Consider the following 18574-nt stretch of genomic DNA (forward strand, 5'->3'; position numbering starts at 1 on the left):
AGATGGGATAATTTATAAAAGTAGCAATTAAGTAGGCTAGCATACAAGTGAATTTGTGCTTGAGTTCCCCAATTATCCAGGTAACTGAGAAGGGCTGTAAAAGGGCTAGCTTTATTAGTTAAGATACAGAGTGGCTAGATATACCAATAATCCTTTGCAGTGACTGAAAGTAAACCCAGCTGGAAGTCATACTAACTTTGAAGGAGACCCTGAGCTATTTGTTGGTTTATGGATGTTGAGGACATCCTTATCATCAGAAACTTCACTACTGGTGAAAGGGCTCTTCGACACATCCTGTTTTGCCTCCTCTTATTTTATTGTCTGTGCTCAAGCCTTGAACTATGGACTGCTTTTCACCAAGAATGCCTTCTGATTTGTGTATCAAAGTGCCACAGCTATGATACCTGGAGTTCCTCATCCTCCCCACCATCCTGTAGGGGATGGGGCTCACTGAATCATTCCTTTCTAAGCCCACCTTTACCCCCAAATTCTTTGTCTTCCTTTGCTTGTGCTCTGTTCAACACAGGCTGAACAGTTCCCTTGTGCATGGTTTTTTTTTTGTTTGTTTGTTTTTGTTTTCCTTCTCTGCTTAATAAAAATCCTTCTTTAATTTCACAATCATAATCTTCCTCTGTTCTTTTTTTTTAGGGAAAAGGAGGATTCAGATCTCAACTGGCCTTTGTATTCTCTGGGTATCTTCCCCTTTGGGGGGAAAGAGAGATCTAAATTCTCTAAAGAGAAATGTCTTGGTTTACACTAGTTTGGCCAGTGTCACTAAATCATGGAACATGTAGGGTACTGAGGATGAGAGGGGGGAGCTGAGTAGGTAGCCTAGAAAGAGGTTGAAATTATATATCAAATGTCAAAGTTAAATGTCAAATAGATGTGGTTCCTTGAGGATAGGGTCTGTTTCTCTTTTTTATTTGTATTTCCATTTCTGGTATGAACTTAATAAATTCCTAATTAGGCACATACCCAGAATTATTCAGAATTTTTTTAAAAAATAGAGAATTACTCTTTTGCTTTAGCCAGCAACCAAAATCATAAATCTTATTGTCTCAAACTAATCCAGGACATTTTCTTACTTAAACATAATAATTTACAATGGTATTTTTTTAAATCAATTCTAAAAATCCCTTGCTTAAGATATTCATGTCCTAGGACACGACAACCTGGGGCTTTCTTCTTCACATCAAAACAGTAATCTTAGTCAAAATCCAGTCAAAACCTCAGGATGATTGACTGAACTAACCTAAATAACTACATCTTTGCATTATGTACTCCTTTAAAAGAGATAAATGGAACTACATAGACCCTGAAGAAGTGGAACAGGATTGTTGCTATCTATCACTTTAACCTGACATCGAGTCTTTGTTCTCACCTCAGCAAATTAAAGGCCAGAAAAATGGAATTTGGTGAGGATATTAACTTTAAGTGATCTGCATTAAGAGAAGCTTTACATTTGCTTATTCCTTTGCTACTGGGGAAAAAAGTTTTAGCATCCCTCAACTCTCAGATTATCCACTACAAAAATGGAAAGGAAGATTTAAAAAAGGTAAATCTTGCCTTCAAGTTCTCTGACCCTGCTACACCACATTTAGTAATTAGCTTTTTGCTGAGGAAAAAAGATCCCAATTAATGCTTAGGGGAAGTCAAGCATTTCTTTATGGACCTTTAGTTTCTATCTTGTTTAATTATAGGTTTTGTTAAAATTTCATACTATGTATTTCCCTGTCTTAATAATTTGATTTCAAATGACTTGAACCATTTTAAGAGTTATTTTTAATAAAGTTTTTAAAAAAGTTATTCAGTGAAAAGCAAGACAATTTTATAAATAACCAACCAAAGAAAATCAGGTTCCATTTTTGTAGTGACATCGCTTTACCTTGTTCTTCATTTAACTGATGTACCTTTCAAAGGTAGAACAGCTCATACAGGGGAGAATTTAGGGGTGAGATTTACCCTAAAACTCTTCTATCCTTTCATTTTCTATACTTAGTTGCTTCGCAGTGGTGCAAAAGTCAACAAGTATTTAGCCATTGAAACTCTAAAATATTAATCCATTAAATTGTTTGCCCCTCAATCTTCTAACTCCACTACAACCTTTAATAACCCTAATGCTATCAGAAGAAGAAAGAGAGAAGGGAGAAGGGAGAAGGGAAAAGGGAGAAGGGGAAGAAGAGGAAGGGGAAGGGGAGGGGAAAGGAAGGAGAAAAGAAAGGGGGGAAGGGGAAGGGAAGAGAAGGGGGAGAATGCAAAGAGGAGAAAGGAGAGGAAGGAGGAGGAAGAGAAGGAGGAGGGGGGGGGAGAAGAAAAAGAAGAAGTAGAAGTAGTTGTTCTTATGGTTATTTTTGTTTAAGATTTGATAAAGGAAGATTTTGCTTGGGTTGATACTATTGTTCCACCGTTCCAGATAGACCATCAGAATCCAGGCCTGGGAAAAGCTAAACTATAGTCCATACATTATTTGGAACAATTATTTTCACCCTGTCCATTGCCAGCTCTTGGCAAAGTGGATGGAACACTAGGCCTGGACTCAAGAAGACCTGAATTTAAATTTCATCTCAATCACTCTACTAGGTCTGTGACCCTGCACTTCAATCTCTTTTTACCTCAGCTTCCTCAACTGGAAAATAGGGCTCATAATACCAACTACCTCCAAAGGTGGTTGTAAGGACCAAATGAGATAATATTTACAAAAAAAAATTGCTTACCACAATTCCTGAATAGAGTAGGCATTATGTAAATTCTTATTCCCTTCTCTTATTTGCCCCTCCCCATTTTCTGCTCTGACACCAGAACACTGTACCCTATCAGTGTTCCCCCATGCTCTCTCAGAGAATTCTAATCAAATGATCATTACCTTTCCTCCCCACCAAAAATGATGTATGGATGCACTATTTCTACTCTTATATTTATTCTGACTAATTGCACCATAACATCCTTCCTGGGCCACCACACTTCTATGTGGATTTTATTAGCCATTAGTGATGTTGAATCCTTGAGATCGTGAACTATATCTCTGGTATTTGTGCCAAAGAGTTTGGTTCATAAAAAGCACTCAAGAAATTATTTTCATTCATTAATTCTTTGTTATAGGGATTTTTATCTGAGTGTGGGCTGAGAGAGGAGGGACATATTAGCAAATAATGATGATATTAAACAAAAAGTATCAATTTTTTAGAGCACGACATACATTATAAAAATATAATATTTCATTGTCCTTGCAGTCCAAAAGATTATGTTCATTATTCCTACCCCAGGAATAATAAATATAATCACTCTTTTTAGGGACAGCAGAACAAATAAAATATAATCTACGTATATGGGGCATTCCATGTTCTGTTTATGGGGCTTTGCACAAATTCCCCCTCTTCACTACTTTTTAGAGAACAGTATTTTCTCACGTACATCAAGTAGAACCCTTAGTTTCCTTCAAAGTATATATAATTCAGGAGCTACTTTTGAAAAGAGGTCCTTCCTGATCCTCTCCTATTCCCACTTAACATTCTCTCCCTTTTAAAATTACTTTGTATTTCTTTGCATAAACTTTGTATTTTCTTCCTTATTTAAGCTCCTGAGAGCAGGTTCTGTTTTATTTTTATTTGATGTTGGGGGTGGAGGGGAGCATTTAGTACTTAGGAATTTCATAATTGTTGATGAATGGAATTGAATACATGTACTAATGTCATTACTTCTTGCACACTAATATATGTATATGTGTACATATAACATTTTATATGGCTTTATATATACAAATTAATATAAAAAGTAATGGCATTTTTGAAGGCATTAACATGATTGATTCAAATAGATCTTTAATATCATGTTCATCATACCTCTTGATGAAGCTCTTCCCAACGAGAGTTAAATTTCTCAAGTTTCTCATTGATCAGTTCATCCAGGACTCCTCCGTCTGTTAGTGTTTGTGCCAGTTCTCGAATCTGATTTCGGTTTTCTTCTGGATGCCGCATTAAGTTTTCAAGTGACTGAAAAAAAATTAAAAATGACTATTTTTATTCTATTTAAATGCACTAGGAGTCATCAAAAATACTATTTTATTCAATACATCATCTAGATCCACAGTTAACATACAATCACTTAAAATATTTTTATTCAACTAAAATGTATAGTATCTATGTTGACTTATTTTTTTTTACGTAATTAGATATAAGTTTCTGCCAAAATGTAATTTAACTTTTAAGCTTCCATTAAGGCTGGCTAGGTTATATAAAAAAACCAAAAAATCCAAACTCCAGGTTTAAATACACCAAATAGAAAATTATTCAGGTTCTTCCTGTTCAGTCTCCATCAGAATCATGGAATCATAAATGGAGGAAAACTCCAAGATAATGCTATTCAAAACTTCAGGGGAAAGGGTTCAAAGTAAACCTCAGTGATAAAATATACTGATTTCAAAAGTTTCTGCTAAATTTTGATGTTATGAACACACACACACACACACACACACACACACACAATTGACTTCCCTAGACTAACTAGAAGCGGGATGAAATAGCACAATATAGCTCAGTTCCAAATAGTCCTTCTCATAAATTCCAGTTCTCTGTTGTCTACACTGTACCCACATTTTTGTCATTTATTCCACTTTGCCCTTTGGACCATCTTTTCATATCTCCTGGGATACCTTGCCTCATTGATGGTCTCTCTGTTTTTCCTTCTCTACTGGGCTCTTCTGCTTTCTTCATAATAAAAAGAAACATGATATAATAGTTTCCATTATCTGCTTCCATTTACTCACCACTGGCTTCTTAACTTTTGCAATTGTGTTTATATTCCTAACACTCTAAGATTAGTCCCTAAAAAAGGTCATCTTTGACTCCCTAATGTTAATCTCTCTCTCTCTCTCTCTCTCTCTCTCTCTCTCTCTCTCTCTCTCTCACACACACACACATACACACACACACATTTACACACTCCCAAAGCTGCTCTAATTAGTCCCCCTCTATCTCTTCTATTCTTATATTTCCTTTGCCTGTGGGTTCAACTTTAATTTATAACTATCTGTTGTATAATTTCAGCTGAACACACTATTCACATGCAGCAAATTCAACAAATCCCAAGACAGCTCTTCCAGCTATGTTTAATACTGTTAATAGAAGAGCTATTCTCCATATCACCTATCTTTGAAGTCTCTTTTTCACTCATTTCCCAAATCAAAATAATCACCAAACCCTATTGATTCCAACTCCAAACTACATATTTCATCTTTTTTTTTCTTTCAGTTCTTTTTTAAATTTAATTTATTTAATTCTGAGCTCAAGAAATAAAACAAGCATTTCCATAACACAGTAGAAAAGAAAAAAAGATGATTGTTTATGATACTGCAAATCTGTTGTATACAACTTGCTATTCCTTTTAAATATATAATAAAGTTATCATGTAACTTTTTTCTTCCCTCCCCACCCTCTGCGCTAAGGATGCCTAGCATCAGATACAAATATGTATGTAGATGCAAAATCATTTGACACATATTTCTATTTATCAGTTCTTTCCCTGAATGCAGATAGTGTCTTCCTTCATGTGTAGTAGTAAATTTGGATATTTATAATAGTCAAAACAACTTAGTCACTCAAAGTTGTTCTTAAGACAATATTATGGTTACTATATATAATGCTCTCTTGTTCTCATTTCACTCTTAATTATTTCATGCAAGTCTATCAACGTTTTTTTCCTAAGATCACCAAGCTCATCATTTCTTATAGTACAGTAGTATTCCACCAAAATTATATACCACAACTTGTTCAGCCATTCCCCAATTTATGGGCATCCCTGTACCTTTCAGTTCTTTGCCAACCCCAATGACAGCTGCTATAAATATTTTAGAACATATAGGTTCTTTTGTTACCCCCTGTAATGGCAAGCAGGGTGGGACTTTTTGTTGTTTTTTCTTTGGAGTGCTTCTCAGCACTAAGGCTATCAAGTGCCTTTGGGTCTTGTCTGTTTGAATCAAGAATCTTTGATTGGATCTGGAGTCTTTGATGACCTGCTTAAGTCAAGGGAAAGCCTAGGTCACATGGGTTTGAGTAGCATGGTTGTGACACACTTGACCCTGAATAAGTGTATATATTCTCTGAGGTTAGCATTTTGCTTGGGGCTCACTCATTGGAAGAGTGTTGGTGTGGAGACTCTGGGTAGCTGTTAAGGAGCCTCCTAGATTTGAAAACCCAGATGTTCATGCCTCTCTCTCTGGTAACTATGTATGTATAGCTTTGGTCAGACAGCTAGAAGCCTGTCTGTTGATTTGTGTTATTTGCTCTGTTTATATTTTCTGTTTGTATTTGCTCTGAAGTTCAGGGTGATGCTTTTTCCCCTGAACTAAGTGAATGATATATGTATATTTAATTAAAGTGAAATTGTGAACCCCTTAAAGTTGATTTCCTTAGAAAATCAGATCAAAGAACCTGTGCTAGCAGCTCTCCTGTGTGCTGGTGTTATTGGCCTTACATAGCCACAGTAGCTGCAAGTACACTGTTGTTACATCCCCTAATCATCTTTAGAAATAGACCTAGCAGTAGTATTGCTTCCTTTCAATTCTAACTGCCACCAACCTAGTTTAGTCATTTATGACTTCTCACTTGGATGTATGTGGATGGTCTCTCTGCCTTCATAACATTGCTAAATTAATTTTCCCCAATACAGAGATTGGATAATTTAACTTCATTGCTCAAAAATCTTTAGTAGTTCACTATTGCTCATTGAATTAAGCCCTTGCTCTTCATTCCATCAATCAAGATCCTAAACAATGTGACACTAACCTATCACAGAAGGTTTATTCCAGAGTTACTCACCCTTATTTATTTTAGAAACTAAAAAGGTCCATTTGCTATTTTCAGAGTATTTCTAATCCTCCCCCAATCCATGAGTTTGTTTACATAATTTACCCCTGTAATGATATCATAACTGTTCTCTGACTATTGATATCTCATCAACTTGGCATCTTCTCCCTGGAGACTTCCTTGATCCTGGAGGCAGAAGTATTTTGCTGTTCTCTGTTCTCTCACAGAATTTAATTTCTACCTCTTACACGCTTATAATATTGCATTTTTCAGTGTTACCCGAATGTACTTCCAATCTCCTATATTATAATCTCATAGAGAGCAGAGACTAAGTTGAATTTATCTTTGTTACTCTGACAGCACCTTGGTCAATATTTTCACTTAGTTTAAATTATTTACACAAATCTCTTATTTATTGAATTCAATTTCAAGGTCTTTCTTCATCCTTGTTGACATGCTTTGGATATACTCCAGTTAGTTAATTTCTCTTTTATACTATGGATTCATGGCATACAGATTTGAATACCGAATTCTAGACATGGCCTAAGAAGTCTAGAGTACAGTAGAACTATTATTTCTTTTAAAATAACTATATTCTTATTCTAAGCATACACTGCAGTTATAGGTGACCCAAAAGTTAAGGGAGTGGTGAATGGCAATACAAGAAAGCTCCCATCTCTCTCTGTGGAGAATTGTAATATCAATTAAGTTGGGGCTTTCTTACTGTTTTAAAATGATTAATTAAGTGTTGTTGGTTGAGTCTTACTAGGTGCTAAGCCCCAGGCCCAAACCCCTATTAGGTGCTAAACCTATGTGGGTATGAATTGGTAACTAAGGTGGGGCCCCAGGTGGGGCTAACTAAGGGAGGCCTGATTAGATCTTTGCTCCTGAGTTTGCCCCAAACCCCTAATTACTAGTTGTTAAGCCTGTGTGGGTGTGAAGCTCCCAGGGTCCTAAGGGGAGGTGCTAACTCCAGAGTTAATCATAGGAGCCTAAGTTCTGGTCACTCAGATGATGTTTGATAATGTCTGAAACTGTATGAAAAAGGGAAGACAGAGCCATTTGCTTAGGGCTCTCACTCTTGGTGGCGTGCTGATGTCGAGACTCCAGACAGCTGTAGCTAAGAGCCCTCCAGCTTGTAAACCTGGATGCTGGGACTTTGTTAAACTCTGGTAATTATGTATTGGGATTTGAAACAGGCAAGGTCTGTCTGTTGATGTTTGTAATTTGTTTGTATTTTGCTCTGAAGTTTAGGGTGCTGGCTTTTTCCCTTGAACTAAGTGAATGATATCTGTATGCTGGATTAAAGTAAAATTGTTAACCCCTTAACATTGCTTTCCTTAGTAAAGCAGATCAAAAGAACCTGTGCTGGCAGCGTTCTTGTTGCTGGGCTTGTATTGGTCTTTCACCCCGACAGCAGCTGCTAACCAGACTGTTGTTATAGAAGAACATGGACAGCAGCTACATGAAAGAAGAAGTCATGGATGAATTATCACTTTCGCTGTTGAAGAGAATACCTGCACAGATAAGCCCATCAATCCACTGAAATATGGAAGTGTAAATTTACACTGATTTCTTATTTTCAAGATACCTCTTCCTCAACTTGTAAGTGAAAACCTTTCATTTATTTTTATTAATTTGTTTCCTAGTTATATTTGGCTCCTAGCTCCATTTTGTCAAGATCCTGGTTTCATCGAAAGTTCAAACTATCAGAGTGTTTAGAGATGGTCTAAGTCAGCCACATTTCACAGATGAAAGGAATGAAGTGCAGAGAGGCTAGGTTTCTTTTTCCGTATCACTGGGCTAATAAATGATGGAGCTAAAGCTAAAACCTAGCTATTCTAAACAAGATAGTTTAATTGCTAGGTAGTAAATGGTGTAGTGTTAACAGATGACAAAGAGAAAATGTTTTTTAAAAAACTTATTTTTTCTCTGTCTTTAATGTCAAGGAGAGTGGTCTTCAAATAGTGATTTCATTGATACAGGTAAACTTCTTGAGCAGCTCCTACCACCCATGCATCTGCCAGTTTTAGCAGTTTTAGAGATTTTAAGTTTTAGAAAGCTGTCTGGGTCACTGACCGGTTAAAATATTTTCCCATAGTCACACAGCCAGAATTTCAGAGATAGGTCTTCACAACTCTGAGGTCCACTTTCTATCCATAATAATACACTGCCCTTCATGAAGATAAATGGAACCCAAGGTGATATCTGCAAATTATATTCTTTTATTACCTGTATAAAGACCCCAAAATAATACTTCAAAATAGAACAAATTTCCCGTTAATGTTTTTTTTTTAGATTTATGTCTAAAGTTAAAGGAAGGGTCTATCATGAAAATATCTTTCAAATAATCTTTCCTTTTTATGGGTCCAGATTTCAAATATAAAGTAGGAATTAAATCATAAGTTGAAATACTGCCAAAAATCAATAAAAGTTCCCTTTAAAATTCAAGTGTTGTGATTTTCAGCATGGTAGATTTTATTAGGAAATTTAATAATGCTCCAGTTTGTAGGTGAATTTTGGGATCAACCTCTGGGGCCAAGGACAAATGTTTGAATGCCATGAGACAAAAGTTGGTCTAGGACAAGACTAGGATGGTTTGAGGAAGAATGTTATAAAACAGTGGTGTCAAACTCAAAGAAAAACTGGGAATATTAAACTGTATTTAAGTATTTTTGTGGGAACATATTGACCCAGAAAACCACATATTAACATTTTGTATATTTTATTGTATTTTAAAAATTTGTTTAATATTCCCAAATTCATTTTTATCTGGTTAGAGGTACAATGAGGAGTTTTATGGGCTGTGCATCTGCCATTGCATATTTGACACATTTGCTATAAAGCCCTGAAAAGAGTAGGCGGGGTAGAGCAAACTGCATCTATGTTGTGTGTGTGTATGTGTGTGTATGTGTGTGTGTGTCTATGAAAATGTGTGTGTATACATATAAGGAGGGATAGGGAGAGATAGGAGTAGGGAGAGAGACAGAGAGAAAGAGAAAAAAGGCAACAGAGAGAAGAGTGAGATAGGAGAGAATGAGAGAAGAGGGAGAGGAAAGAAAATGAGAGAGAGGAGGGAGAGAGAATGAGAGGAGAGAGAGAAGGAAGAAGAGGGGGGAGGGGGGAGGGAGGGAGAGAGAGAGAGAGAGAGAGAGAGAGAGAGAGAGAGAGAGAGAAACAGTCCCATCCCCTTCCTTAGATCTGGGCACTACAGGGTGGGCTATAACAAGTAAAATGCTTATTATTATACTAGATAGGAAACATGGGACAAAGGAGGGAAACAAGTACTTTGAAATTATTTGAGGAGGGAGAAAACACTACCCATTAGTGTGAATAAGATAAGATTCTTTGCATGTGAGTCAACTTCGAAGGAGGAAAAAGCACCTGAAAAACAAATTTGAGAAGGCAACTTATTCTAGGCATGAAGGACAGCTAGCTTTGTGTGAATGCAAACAAAACAGTGTTTCAAATTTGGGGATCAGTTCATAGTCTGATTTGACTGAAACAAACATTTCATGAAGGGGAGAATTGTGAAATAAAGTTGAAAAGATAAGTGGGAGCCAGTTTGTAAAGAGTATGGAAGGATTCCCATTTTCTTCTACAGGAAATAGAGCACTACCAAAAATCAGAGGAGTGATGCAGTCAGAATTTTCCCTTAGGGAAATTCTTTTGTAAAATGTGTACAGAATGGATTAGAAGGAGGAGAGATTGGAGGCATACAGAGCATTTTGTAAATTATTGAGACCCTGAACTAGAGTGGTGGTGCGAGTAAAGAGAAAGGGAGACAAAGCGATGACGGCAACAGAAGTGACAACATTTCACTAGGAAGAATGGAGAAGAGAGTATGGAAAGAAGACTATCCCACTCCCACAGGAGGTATTCAAAACCTTTTCGTCTCTCCTCAAACCTCTCGTAGTACTCTTTCCCCTTTCACCCCTCAGCAGATGATCTCCCATCAAAATTTACTGAAAAAATAAATAGGCACATTAGTGAAGAATTTTCTCCCCTCCTCCTCCTTCTCTCTCAACGCTCAGAAATATTCACTTACTCTCTTCTTCATTTCAGTCTCACAATAAGAAGTGGCCCCTCTCCCAGCCATGTCAAATCCTTCTCTAGGTGTAGCCTTGATTTTATACATTCCAGTCTTCTCCAGATTTGCATCCACCATCATTCTGACTGTATTTCCATCTCTGTCTTCTCTTTTTGTCTGTCTGGCCTCAGCCTCACCTTCCCTTCCCTTCCCTTCCCTTCCCTTCCCTTCCCTTCCCTTCCCTTCCCTTCCCTTCCCTTCCCTTCCCTTCCCTTCCCTTCCCTTCCCTCCCCTCCCCTTCCCTTCCCTCCCCTCCCCTCCCCTCCCCTCCCCTCCCCTCCCCTCCCCTCCCCTCCCCTCCCCTCCCCTCCCCTCCCCTCCCCTCCCCTCCCCTTCCTCTCTCTCTCTCTCTCTCCCTCTCTCTCTCTCTCTCTCTCTCTCTCATCTTCAGTCTTTTCCTAGCTACATGTTCCTATCCTCCTGCCTACAAATAGGATCAGATCTACCCCATCCTAAAAACCCTCCTCACTTGATCCTGCCACCCCTTGTAAACGATCTTCTATATCTCCCCTTGAGAAATAAGTCTACACTACCTGTCACAACTCTGTTTCTTTTCGATTGCTTCTAAACTCCTCAGCTATCTGGTTTACATCCTCATCACACAACTTAGACTGTTTTCTCCAAATTCGACCATGATCTCATAATTTGCCCACTCTGCAAACACTGACACTGCCAATCATACTGTTCTCTTAGATACTCTGTCTTATTTAGATTTCTGTGACATTTTTCTCTCTTGGTTCTTCTGTCTTATTTCCTCCTTGGTCTCCTTTGCTGATTCTTCATCTAGCTAACAAATTCTAACTAAGGGTGTCCCCCATGGGTCTGTCTTGGCTCTTTTTTCTTTTCCCTCTATGGCGTCTTCTTTTGGTGATCTCATGGGCTTTCATGGCTTTAATTATCAATTATTAACTCTTTGCAAAAGCTTCCAAGATTTATCAATTCAGTCCTAAGGGTTCTCCAGTACAGCATCACCACCTGCCTTTTGGACATACCAGAATAGATGCCCTGAAGGTATTTCAAACTCAGGATGTCCAAAACAGAACTGCTCATTGCTCTCAAATGCTCCCCTCTACCAAACTTTCCTATTATTGTTGAGAGCACCATTATCTAGGCAGACAAGCTCTTCTCTAACAACAATCTACATATATCCAATGTGTTGCCAAGTCTTTTCCCTTTTGCTTTCATGTCTTCTCTCTACTCACAAATTTGTCACCCTGGTCCAGGTCTTCATCACTTTACTCACCCATCCCTGGGTTATTGCAATAGCTTTCTAACTGGTTTCCTTGCCTCAAGTCTCTTCCCATTAGAATCTACTCTTTAATAAATGATTCAGTAAATATTTATAAATTGCTTACTATATACCAGGAAATATGCTAAGCACTGGTGATAAAGTCATCACTCTTCTGTCCCTTCTTCACCCCATCTTGTCAGTTTCTTTTTTTCTATTACTGTAACCATCATCCAAGCATTTATTAAGCACTTACTATATGCTAGGCACTTTGCAAATTGCAAAAAATACAAAGAAAGGCAAACACATGGTTCGTGACCTCAAGAAGCTCACATTCTAATGGAGCAGATGACAACAGCAACATAGTTATAATAATAATAAATAAAAAAACAATAATGATAGCTAGCATTTGCATTGTACTTAAAGGTTTACAAAGTACTTTCTACATGTTATTTCGTCTAATTTCTCAGAACAATTCTGTGAGGTAGGTGTTGTTGTTGTAGATTTTATAAATATTAGAGACATTTTTTACTTTAGAGAACTTAAGTGACTTTCTGAGGGTCACACAGCTAGTAAGCATCTGGCATAGTTTTTGAACTTAGTTCTTCCTGACTTCAAGTTCATCATATAACTAAGCTGCCTAATGCAAATGATTATGTACATAAGATGTATACAATGTAAACAGTAGGTAGTCTGAAAGGGAAGGCACTCAGATACCAAAATGATTTTCTTAAAATGCATCTCCAACCATGTTGCTACCTCTGTGTCTCTCCTTACCCTAACCCCGCTTCCGAAAAAACAACAACAAAACAACCCTCTAGTGATTCCCTATTAGCTTCAGGATCAAATATAAAAGTCTCTTTTTGGCATTAAAAATTTGGCCCTTCCTCCAATAAACTCCAAATGTGGATGAAAATCACTTCAAATTAATTTTAAAATTTATACTTGTGCTAGTCTGAGGACACTTCCTTTGTATAATTTGAGATTCTATACATTCATCGTCTCATGTGTGATGACGTTGAACTTACATCAAGAGCTTCAGAAATTTCCTCAGCTCCACCTGGGATGTTTTCAGTTGCTTTAAGTTTGGTTTCTACCTCAGTCAGCCACTTGTTTTCAGTCTCCAAGTATGACACTAACTCACACCAGCATGCCCAGACTTCCTAAAAATAAACAAACAGACACCATTACTTCAATCTAATGCACAGAAGTGATAACTCTCTAGAATACATTTTTAAGACTTCCAAAAACACAATACGCATGATTTTACTATAGTCCTAAAATTAACTGTCTAATTTGTTGTTGTTCAGTTATTTCAGTCATGACCAACTCTTCATGAACACATTTGGGGTCTTCTTGGCAAAGATACTGGAGTGGTTTTCTGTTTCCTTCTCTAGTGGATCCATTTTGTCAATCAAAGGTTAAGTGACTTGCCTAGGGCCTCAAAGCTAGGAAGTGTCTGAGGTTGGATTTAAACTCAGGTCCTCCTGGCTCCAGGCCCAATTATTGGGCCACCAGTTGCCTCTAATGTCCATCTAAATTCTTCTCAAAATCTTTCATTTAATTGGAGGATAGTGGGAGCCAACTTTTCTTTTAAATGACAACATTTCAAAAATATTTAATTCTTGGTCATCCAGCATTCCTATGATAATAGGTATGCTAAGGGGACCTCTTTGGACTAGCGGTTGGAAAAACATTGGAACTAGATTCAGAAGACCTAGATTAGAATCTGTCTCTGCCATTAATTATCCTTTTCTAAATCTCAGTTTGTCATCTGTATAATGGGAATGATAATATTTATATTATTTAAGATATCATCTCCTAGGGGCTGAGACTCTGTCCTAGTAACAAGCATAGTGTGAGTACTCAGTAATTAGCAAGTAATGATTAATAGATTTACACGGGATAATGTTTTATTTTTTTTTAATTAGAAGTGACTTATTTGAGAAAAAACAAACCAAAAACTTTGCTATGTAGTCCAAACACCCTGTTTTCCATCTCTGATTTCCATGCCTTTGTAGAGGCAATTTTCTATGCTTTCAAATGCATTCCGTCATTTATTCTGCCTCTTAGAATCCCTCAAAAAGCTTTCCTTAAAGCTCAGTTCCTATATCTATATTTTACTCCAATGTCAATATTTTATTGCTCTCTACTCCTTTCCAGTTGTTAATATCTTTCCCTGTAAGACAAAACAAAACACAAAAAACCCTACCTTCCATTTACCTTTTAAAATATATATTTTCATTTTCTCTAATATAATGTAAACTTCTTGAAAATAAGGACTACTACATTTACACTAGCATCTAGTACAAGGGCTAGGTGCTTAATAAGTATTTTTTGTTTTCATTTTACCCTCCTTTCATACTTCAGTACTCCACGTTTTTGTGATTTTATTTGTGCATTTAATCCCTCCATCAATGCGGATTACCATCTCTGCTTGTACTGTTACTGAGTCATGGCTGAAAAACATTATCTGATGACAAATCTAGTAATCAACCTCTTTTTAAACTAAATCAAGCCAGTCATCAGGGAATAGACGTATGGTTTATTATCAAGTTTATATTCAAAGCCTGTCTAACATGGCGATAACTTCATGAGCTTATACCTTGCTTGCTTAGCTTTTAAGTACCTCCAGGTCACACTGAAAGACTCAAGTAGAAAGACTGTAAAGATTAGCCTTATCTTATTCAAAATTAAAGCATCTAACTGAGTAAGATAAATCAGAGAAGCTCCAGAGTCATCATTAAATAAACTCTTAAATACTATAATTTTTGTAATCTTGGTTTTTAAAAGTAAGTGACTTGACCATGGTCTCTCAATCTCCTTTCACCCCTGTATCTCTCATGAAACTCTGGGATTCCTAGTGAAGTACATAAGAGATGTCTTCCTCTACCTTGGCAGCTAGGCCTGGCACTCAGCTAGGTGAGCTTAAACCTGGGTCTCTGTTTCTTATGCTTTATGTTTCTTTGTCTGATCATAAGTGACTCATTCTAAGGTAGACATTTCCAGCTTTGGAAGCCACCTTATGAATTCCAGAGACGCTGGATCTTAAATTAGTGTGAGAGGTATTCTCTAAATCCACTTCTTGACAGTGGACTTTGATGATTCTGGAAGAGGGAGTGAGCCTAACTACTTTGCCTAACTCTGCCTCACTTAAATCCAATTCATCAAGTCAAAACGTCACCCCATGATGTCATCGGTCCTCTTTGAGAATCTACTGCAGACTTTTTTATATCAGAGACAATAAGAAGAGGGGAGAAAGAGCTCGGAGTCCTGGCCTGGCTTACAAAAGACAAACCTAGAGGGAGTGGTTTGGACATAACATAGACAAGTACTCAGATTTAGAGGTCTAATGTATACTATTCGTTCTTCTATCCAGATGTAAAGAATATCCTTCAATAAATCTCTTTTGGACATATAAGTCTGGTGCACGGGTTGCTTCCTTTTTTGTTCCCTAATGTGGACACTGGGTTACCACATAATTAATCACTCATTCAGAGACACATTTGCCACCAAATGAAGTAACTGAAAGGGGCAGGATCAACTTACAAAGTCTCATTTAAAAATTATTCCATCTCAGATTTTCTACATTTCATTTGCTATATTGAATAGTTCTAATTTAAACCTTCACAAAAAAGACCCAGTGGATAAAGAATAGCTATTGCCAAGGTTATGATATGCATAAAGATGGAATAGGTTTTCTACAGAAATAGAAAACTGATAGAGCAGACCCACTAACACGTGTATCTCGACAAGCAGTACAGATGAACAGTGGGTTAGGCTCAGAGCTAAAAAGAAGGAAGAAAGTGAACTGGATGGTCTTTAGAAAGCTACAAATTTTATTAATGTCCTTTGGGGGTGGGGAGAAGAGATCATTTACTTTTAATACCAACATTCTACTAGTATTTTGTGGAAGTGAGATAAGGAAATCAACAGTTTCCAAGGAATTCTTCAAGAATTTCACGTAGAGGAAATGGAAAGGGGCATGGTGGGAGTGAGCTAAGACCAACATGTAATCAGTGAGGAACTTAAAAAAAAGGGTAAAAGATGTCATTAAAGAAATACGCAGCAGAAAGAGAAAAAAGGCTGGTTATGTAGACAGGGCATATCATAGGTGTGCTCCACTGGTACGTTCACAATGTCAGGTTAAAGAAGACTTCCAGCAAGGTGAGTAGACCCCCACCTTCTTGTCCTCACTTTGGGCAAATTATGGGAGGACATGGACAAAAGTTGCAAAGGACAGGTACAGATGAGTGGTGATATCCATCAGTGGACAGAACTTCCAAATGGATGTGGTCATGGTGCCATTTGAGTATGAACCCAATTTAGAACTATAATCATAAAGATCACTAGACCAAGGATTGAATTTATTTTCAGTGTTTTGAATACTGGACACCTTATACTTTCTCCAAATACAAGGTATTTCACAACAGATAAATGCTTTGTGCTTTTGGCATAACATAATTTCCAAGTTGCATAACATGGTCATTTTTATTCATGACACCATTAAGGTGTAAATGGACTTGACCATGCCAACTATGCATTCAAATATACATAGTTCAAGGTACAGAAGGGTGCATTATGAGATGAATATATGTTTACAGTGGGATGGCAGAAACAATTCTCTCCTTACAGAAACTGTCAAGATTGAAAGGATCATATTATGCAAGGCATTAGTTTTTGTTTTTTTAAATTACAATGGCTTGCATTTTATAAAACTTTCTTATATGTGAAGACATTTATGATTTTCTTTGATGTATAGAGTTAAGAATGCAGACAAGTATCTGTCTAGTCAAAGCAGTATAAGGGCATTTTTCTTTTGTAACTTCAACAGATACAATTATCAATATAAACAAAAGCTGCTGACCTCCAAAGTCTTGCATTTTCCATTAAGTCTACTGCAGAGCCGTTGGTAGTTGGTAATTAGGGTGTCAAGTTCCTTTTTTAAGGCATCATGTGCGACAGGTGGAGCATGGGCTATGAAATTATTCATAGAGTCTGTGAGGAGTTTAACTCTGACTTCTTTCTGCAGGGCTTCCTCCTTAGCACTCTGAAAAAGAAAGGAAGTCATTTTATCAGGGTAGGGATTTTACTTCTGAAATGCTTGTGCAAAAAAAATGTATTTTTTTCAAACTTCAAAATATCCGTACTAGGTAGCTATGTTATTCAGTCACTTTTTATTCATATTCATCTTTTTGTGACCCCATTTGGGTTTTCTCAGCAAAAATACTGTAGTGGTTTAGCATTTTCTTCTCCAGCTCATTTTTCAGATGAGGAAACTGAGGCAAACAGGTTTAAGTAACTTGACTAGGGTCACACTACTGTGTGCAGTGTACAGTGCCTGAGGCCAGATTTAGACTCAGGAAGATGAGTCTTTCTGACCCCAGCCCCAAGACTCTATGTACTGTACCCCCTAGCTGCCCATTAGATAGATAAGTTTGGCTCCAATTAGCAATAATAATAATAATACCATAAACATATGAAATATAGGAGTGACTGTAAGATTCAGTTTAAGAGAAAAATTATTAAATAAATGAAATAGCTTATTTTACCTGGTAAAGCTAAATAAATTCTCATTTATCTGCCATTTAATAAAAACATTCTGATAAATACTAGACGTGTGCATGTATGCAGATATACACAAAATATTTCTATCTGTATTATAAAACTGAAGGCAAACAAAAGATTAAATTTATATGTGACTAACATTGAATTTTTAAAAATCTCTAATGTAGAAGCACAATCTTTTACAAATTCCTGGTTTTATTGACTTCTGTTACACATATGTGTCCATATATATGTATACACACACGTATAAATTTTAAAATTTAAAGCAGAAATAAAATTAAGATGGTTATTATGTTTAATTTTTGGATTATCAAAAGAAGATAAAGTTGTCTCCTAATAGCAACTCTCAAGAGGAGGGGATTTTCATAGAAAATTAAGCATCGAAATATAGTGAAGAAAACTATGGAGATCTAGGTATTATGAAACAATCTTTAAACTGGAAATATTTAGGTCATCTTTCCTATTAAATTAACACCCACAAAACAGGTTCAGAGAATCATATCACCTAGAACAATGACATCAGGCAAAAGAAATAAGTGTTTTAAAAAAAAAGTTCTTTGCAACTTTTTGCATTTGTGTTTTCACCTTCAGTTCCTCAACTGCTTTTTGGAGCTCATCTGGTGTTTTATACTCAAAGTCCCTCTCCAAGTATTCTTCTTCTGCTTGCGTTATCCATTCGTGCATCTCAGACAGGTCTTTTCGAAGGCTTACAGTCTTATCCAAACCTCCTTTCAGCGCTTCCTTTTTAGCACGAGCCTAAAAAAAGGTTTAAAACCAATTGCTACATTAATTTTAAGGTTGGAAAGTACAGACTGTAAGAGTGAATCATAAAATAGCGGCTCTAAAAGAAACAGGAAAATTAGCTAATGAACATTAGCTATTATCTTT

The 18574-nt window shown here is 36.8% G+C and overlaps 1 protein-coding gene across 6 annotated transcripts in view; it reads right to left on the reverse strand.

Annotated features, from left to right (window-relative positions):
• DMD (dystrophin) overlaps positions 1–18574 on the reverse strand; it is a 1925924-nt gene that overhangs the window by 1478779 nt on the left and 428571 nt on the right. For all 6 annotated transcript variants that reach the window (XM_036747778.1, XM_036747779.1, XM_036747772.1 and 3 more), the window contains 4 exons: positions 18272–18442; positions 16986–17168; positions 13147–13281; positions 3840–3989 (listed from right to left, as the gene is read on the reverse strand). In XM_036747778.1, the coding sequence (XP_036603673.1) occupies positions 3840–3989; positions 13147–13281; positions 16986–17168; positions 18272–18442 (639 nt within the window). The remainder of the gene's footprint in view (positions 1–3839; positions 3990–13146; positions 13282–16985; positions 17169–18271; positions 18443–18574) is intronic.

This window comes from Trichosurus vulpecula, chromosome 2 (assembly GCF_011100635.1).
Source record: "Trichosurus vulpecula isolate mTriVul1 chromosome 2, mTriVul1.pri, whole genome shotgun sequence".
In the NCBI taxonomy this organism is placed as follows: domain Eukaryota; kingdom Metazoa; phylum Chordata; class Mammalia; order Diprotodontia; family Phalangeridae; genus Trichosurus; species Trichosurus vulpecula.